General features: G+C 31.7%; 1 protein-coding gene across 3 annotated transcripts; it reads left to right on the top strand.

Moving 5' to 3' along the window:
* Window positions 1-1583: 1583 nt before the first annotated feature.
* Window positions 1584-6057, top strand: LOC105787950 (inositol-tetrakisphosphate 1-kinase 1). 3 transcript variants are annotated; one of them, XM_012614576.2, is made up of 2 exons: window positions 1584-2620; window positions 5037-6057. In XM_012614576.2, exon 1 carries the CDS (start codon window positions 1672-1674, stop codon window positions 2596-2598), a length of 927 nt encoding a protein of 308 aa, XP_012470030.1. In that variant the 5' UTR covers window positions 1584-1671; the 3' UTR covers window positions 2599-2620; window positions 5037-6057. The 3 variants fall into 3 exon arrangements, with proteins under 3 accessions (XP_012470030.1, XP_012470032.1, XP_012470031.1); XM_012614578.2 differs by lacking the exon at window positions 5037-6057 and adding an exon at window positions 3866-4055; XM_012614577.2 differs by lacking the exon at window positions 5037-6057 and adding an exon at window positions 3854-4055.
* The last annotated feature ends 878 nt before the right edge of the window (window positions 6058-6935 follow it).

The raw sequence follows: 6935 nt of genomic DNA, 5'->3' as shown, positions 1-6935 counted from the left end.
ATTATGGTCCTTTCATCTGATTGGATCTGACGATTTTTCACCTAATTCTTCTACGCAGTTTTGACAATTGTATGTTTGGGTTAAAAGCCAATTGCATTGTGTTATAAAAAAAACCCCATTCTCGACGTCATGGACTTCATCATCGTAATAAACAATAACATTAATTTATCCACTCATTTTCAACAAAATAACATGTTCCACATGTTCAAAACAAAAACATTATGCAAAAAATAATGTTGTAATTATATATGAACAACAAAAATAGATCCTTACTTAATGCAAATTGTGTGGTTGCTTCAAATTAAGCCTTATAAAACATCTTGCCAACTTCCTCTTCTTCTTGCAATTTTGTTTGCTCGAAATTGTTTTATGCCACTCAATGCTAAAAACCATCCTTTTATAAAGCCAGGGTGAGTGTAAGTTTGCATGCGCTGAAAGTGTTAGAGGAAAAACGCACCACGTAGGACGTGTTTTCAGTGCATTTCCAGAAATTTGATCAACCTCAACCACCCATAAAAAATCTGATCAACCTCAACCACCCGTAAAAAATGCACTGAAAGTTCGAAAAAAATGTATCGAAAAATCTGATTGACCTCAACCTCCTGTAAAAAAAATCTGATCAAAACTGAGTTGCATTCGTAAAAATAGAAAAAAAATTACAAACTAGGAGTTAATTGAATCGAGGAGTTCGATTTTAGATTATGAATTGAATTAAATGTTACAATTCGAATATGCGATTGGTGTAAATACAATTGTTGTAAATATCAAATTAAATAATCATTAACTTTACATCTCAAAAAATTATTAAAATCTAAAGAATATATAAAAAAAAACTTTAAAAATATACAAAACCCTAAACCACTAGAACCTACAAACCTTAACCCTATTTAAAAAAAATTAAAACCCTAAGAGTAAAAAATCAGACAAGAAGGAACACACTTCCAACTGGAAGCATTTTCCTACAAATCCGCTAAAAATGCTTCTAATTGGAAGCATTTTTGTTATTTCGGCCTACTCCAATACTTAAAAAAATTTTAATTTGGTAATTTGTTTAAAAAATATTATTTTTGAGAAATTCAATCATAAATGTGATTATTTACCATTATATCAATAGTAATTACTAAATAATTTTTAAAACAAATTATTTTATTTAAAATGTTTTCTCTCACTTATATATAACTTATTTATACTATTATTTAAACTCTTAAAGTCAATCGAACACCAATTGATTAAAAAATTATGAAAATATTAATCAGTATTTTAAAAACTTATATTATTTAAAAGTATCTTAATATTTTATTTTTTATAAAATTAATAACAAAATTACAGATTTAAACACATGCTATTTATATAAATAAATCCTTTTCTTTTAATCTAATATTTACATTTAATTATATTATAATTTTTATCACCTCTATATACTGATATATTATTAACTAAATTTAAATTGTTCATGTCATTTATTTATTAGATCTCTATATTCTAATTACGTATTTGACTTTTCCGTATTTTCTTCTTATTCCTTTTTCTTTTCAGTTAACATTTGAGTTACACGTGTTATAAAGATATTCAACTTGCCACGTTCTCCTGAAGCTCATATGTATTATTTTCTCACTGCAACTTCTACTTTTCTCAACTTTCTCGTCTTCCAAACAGAGCTCCCTCCCAAAAATGTCAAATCTTTCTTCAAAACCCTACCAAATCGGCTACGCTTTAACTCCGAAAAAGGAGCAAACTTTCATCGTACCGTCCCTCCTTTCTCACGCCTCCCAGAATGGCGTTGTTTTAACCAAAATCGACCCCACCAAACCTTTGATCCAACAAGGACCCTTCGATTGCATCCTCCATAAATTGTACGACTCCGACTGGAAACAAAATCTTCAAGACTTCGCTTCCCGAAACCCTAACATCCCCATCATCGCCTCTCCAGAGTCCATCGACATCCTCCGAAACAGAATCTCAATGCTCGAAACTGTTTCGAAACTAAAAATAAACAACACCGGAGTCCCCAAACAAATCACCATTACCGAAGTTACGGGTTTGGAAAATTTGAAACTCAACTTTCCGTTAATCGCGAAGCCGTTAGACGCGGACGGCAGTGAGACGTCGCACAAACTGCACCTCATCTTCGACAAAGATGGGTTAAATAACTTAACGGCGCCGTTTGTTTTGCAGGAGTTCGTTAATCACGGCGGCGTCGTCTTTAAAGTCTACGTGGCCGGCAAATATTTCCGGTGCGTGAAACGGAAGTCGTTACCCGATATTTCGGAGGAGAAACTGGTAAATTTGAAAGGTTCACTGCCGTTTTCGCAGGCCTCGAATTTGGCAGCGGCAGGGGGAGGGGAAGGTTGTAAATTTGAAAAGACGGAAATGCCCCCGGAGAGTTTAGTGAAGGAGTTGGTGGAAGGGTTAAAGGAGGAATTGAGGTTAAATTTGTTTAATTTCGATGTGATTAGGGATGGGAAAAACAAGGAGAATTACCTAGTCATCGATATCAATTATTTTCCGGGGTATGCCAAAATGCCGGATTTTGAGTCTGTCATTACGGATTTTTTACGTGATGTTGTGCACAAGGACATAAACTGCGGGGATAATTGAGGATTGGAGATGCCAAATATAGGTACTTTCTGAATATTTCCAGGTTTTAATAACCTCACATATTGGCATGCTTTGTATCATCATAGACTCATACTTGTTTCCTATATCAAATGTGGGTTTGTTTTGTTCTTGTTTGCTGCAAATTTTGCTCAAATTCTTAAGTAGAGGAACTCAAACTAGTTGTACTTGCCTATGTTATTAGAATACAAATATGGGTGATCAAACATAGGGAATCTGGGTGTGAATACAAAGTTTGATTTAGTGGGCTGCCTTGGAGTTTGATAATGGGAGGAGAATAATTCATCATCCAAGCATGCTTTTGCTTTTGCTAGGGATGGACATAAGATAAGTGATATGAACTAGGATTTGAAAGGAATATTGATGGTGGAAAGACCCAATTTAGTTTGGTTTCTGTCACTTGTTAGCTGAAGTTCCTTTGTCCCATATTCTTGTATTATGTCATACTTAAGCTGTTGACTTAATTACCATTTTGCCTTACCAATCATGTTTTGACACAATTTAGTCCTTAATCCTTAATCATTACACTTTTCATAATTATTTCTTTCAAATAATCACCATTTTGTCCTTTTAACTTTTTCTATACTACCATGTATGATTTATTCTTTCTTTTGGCAAACTTTCACCTCTAGTCCCTCCTCCTTTTTCTTTTAATTCAATTTAATCATTCTAACCTTAATTTTCTCAATTTACCTCCAATACTTTTCACTCTCGTACAATCTAGTTAATACCCCAGATTTATTTCTCTCAATATATAGACTTTTCCAAACTTTTTCAGTATCTGACTTCACTTTCTTATAACACTGAAGATGTTCAAATTTCGACTTTCTCAAATTATAACTAATTCACTATTTATTTATCATTGTTTCAAATTCCTAAAATTTTGAGGATTTTACATTTCTCTCCCGCTTAAAAAATTTTGTCCTCAAAAATTGATAATACTCTGGTAACTGCAATACTATTGTCTTACAATTTCTTCACTCACCCACATCGCTCCTTCGGGATATAAGATCTATCTGAATTTTCAATTTCTTCTGAAACTATTTCGACATTTATACATGAAAAACATCATAAAAGTTTTTCCAATATTGATAACTAAAATCAATCAATAACTATTGATGCCCATTCATGTCAAGAATCCCATGTAATGCAACAGGCTCCAGACTCAATAATACAATCTCTAAACCTGTCTTTTAATTTTTGAATCACTGATTCAAACTGACTATCAAATTTGAAGAAATTTTTGCAGGGCAGTACTGAAATTTCAACCAAGTTTTCACCATATTCTGATATGCAGATCATGCCAAGTATCACATCAAAACTGTAAGATTAACATAAAATCTATAATCTGTAACTTCTCAAAAATCATTACTCATATGTTTCACTTTCTTCTCCCTTTACCCAGGAGGACTAATGTTTAATTCATCCTTCTCGACACATTCTACTAATAATTCTCTTTTTTTTTCCCACTAATGGGCAGAACCGAAATCAATTAACACAAACATTAAAATATTAGTTAAAGAAACATTACCAGTTATCACATCAGGATTATCAAATGGCATAACTGCATAAGCTCGTGGTATCATTTGAGATTCGGATCAATTTGCTACTTCTTTTCCATATCTCTGACTACTAACAGTGCCACTTACTGTTTCTGACCGATTTCCCCTTGCTGAACTTGAGTAGTTTTCATAGTTTGTTCAACTAGTGGCTACTCTTTTTCCCGAGTTCTTGTCTTGTGTCTATTCATTCCTTCTATTCTTTGTGCTCTTTCAACCAAAGATGATAAATCTTGTAAATTCAAACCCACATGTACATAAAGATATTCATTCAGTCCCCACTCGAATCTTCTACACATCAGATTCCGTAGTCACTAGCTCTCGAGCATATTTACTCAATCTCACAAATTCTTTTTTGTATTCAGACATAGTGATTTTGTTTTGCTTCAAATCAATGAATTCTCACTTCTTACTTTCCAAATATAGTTGACCCACAAACTTCTTTTTAAATTCTGATTAGAAGAAATTTCATGTAATTCTTTCAACCGAATTCACACTCTTTACAGTGGTCCACCATTGATAAGTTTCATCTTGTAATAATGACACAACACATCTCAACTTGTCTCCATCTGAACTGTTTTTTAACCAATATCCAACCATAGCATGATCATCTTATTTCTTACCTCTAAATTCTTCAGCTCCATGTTTTCTAATTTTCTCCAGAGGAGATAGTTAATTTGTAACAGAAAATTGTTGTTGGGACTATGATTCTGGCACAAGAGGGACAGGAGGTGGAGGAGGGCGGGAGGGACATTGATTATGATAAACTGCTGAGAACTGGGTTAATGTCTAAAAGAAAGCTTATTGTGTTTGGACCTTTAACATGTACTAATTCTGATTCATTTCTTGTTTTCCTATCAGACTCTTGCCTTTGTTCAGACCTTGATCTTACTAGTTCTTCCTGCTCATTCTTGGCCACAGACAATGGTACACGTTCTCCTCGGTTAAGATTAGAAGCCCTACTTTCTATTTCTTCATTTGAAGCATCTCTAGAATCTCGGGACATCTTCTATCCACATCACACAATTTAGCTTTATCCAAAAAAAAAAAAAAATCACATCTCATCACATCAGTAAACAAACGACATGTACTTCTAGATTTATTTTTGACCTTAGGATTAGAAAATTGGATTCTGATACTAATAAATGTAACACCCCTATATCCGACCCGACCACCCGGGTCAAAATATAGGAATGTCACATTTGATGCCAGAGTAACCTTGGCCTTATACTATTAAATCGGACCTTTTATAGAGAATGTTCTAATATTATTTACTTGTTATTTTCATAATACTATTATATTGAATAAAATTGGATAAAATTTTTGTTTAAACATCTCATTTGTGCAAAATAGCGACGAAGTACTGATACTGCCTCATAGGTATCGATACCTTGTTTCAAGTATCGATACCCCTGTATCGATATTTTAGAAAAATCAAATAAGATTCATATATATTTGTTCCCTGGTCAAAGTATTGATACCTAAATAAGGTTTGATATTTTAGAAAATCCAAAGGAAAATTTGTCAAAATAGCCCATCAATTTCACCTTGTAAATTCCCTATTCAATAGACAATTTAAACTAGGTCATTTCATATATCAATTATAATCATGCATTCTCCATACTCAATTTCTTAAAATAATCAAACCAATATCAAGTTTTACGACTAGATCACTTAACATTTCATTTACTAACATAACACTCATCTAGGTACATGCCACTTATCTAAGACAAAATAGAGAAAAAATACTCTTTTTCGACTCCGGTGATGTGATGAGATGCTTCAAATCTTTGGTATCCTTTGCTTCTACTCTTTTTCCTACGTGTATAAAACACATGTTAAGTTATTGCTAGCTTAGTAAATACACCCGGAGTTTAATTAACATTTTTTTCCAATATAAAAACTTAATTTATTTTATGATCATTTTCATAAATTTATTCAGAACATGTACTCATAATTAACTTTAAACTTACCATTCAATTATCACATCTTTTCATCTATTGCTATTATTTATCAAGACCCAATTTAGTCCTATTTCAATGCATTTAATTTTCTTGTTTCTTCATTTAACAAATATAGTATTAAACATTTAACAAAGGCCTAGTACACTAAACAGAACATGTGGGATATACGAATCAGTACAAGACAAAATTAAAGTGCGTAATGAGACAACATTGAAGTGCGTAATAGAGAGTGCGCTAAATTTCCTTAATGGTATGTCATCTATATCCCACTAGTTCTTATCTCGTCTACTTGAGAAACTATATCATAATCCATTTCATTTTCTTATTTCAAAACAGAATTCAAATACTTTGAACTTATTTTAATTTAATAATTGATATAACAATTCAATTAACAAAAATCATATATCAATAATATATCACATATATCATAATACCTTATAAAAATTCCATAATTCACTAATAATTCTTACTATGTCTTTCACATGTCACTTTTACATATTTTGCAATTTAATCCTTTTCTTTTCATAGTTTATCAAATATTATCATAACTTTACCGCATCCTTCCATATTTTACTCATTAACATATTTCACTTTGTATACTCATTTATTTATAATAATTGTAATTCTATCAACTTTTATATCTTTTACACTTTAGTCTTTTTTACTTACTTTTCTTTTATTTTCTTTATTACGTAATACTTAGTAAATAAAATCAATTTATCATTTCCTTATACTTAATCATTATCAAATCTTATTCTTTATTTATAAAACATGCAAGCTTATAATTAAACATCAT

The sequence above is a fragment of the Gossypium raimondii genome, chromosome 2 (assembly GCF_025698545.1).
Source record: "Gossypium raimondii isolate GPD5lz chromosome 2, ASM2569854v1, whole genome shotgun sequence".
NCBI lineage: Eukaryota > Viridiplantae > Streptophyta > Magnoliopsida > Malvales > Malvaceae > Gossypium > Gossypium raimondii.
The sequence above is the reverse complement of the archived record's forward strand: the minus strand, read 5'-3'. Positions and strand labels throughout refer to the sequence as shown.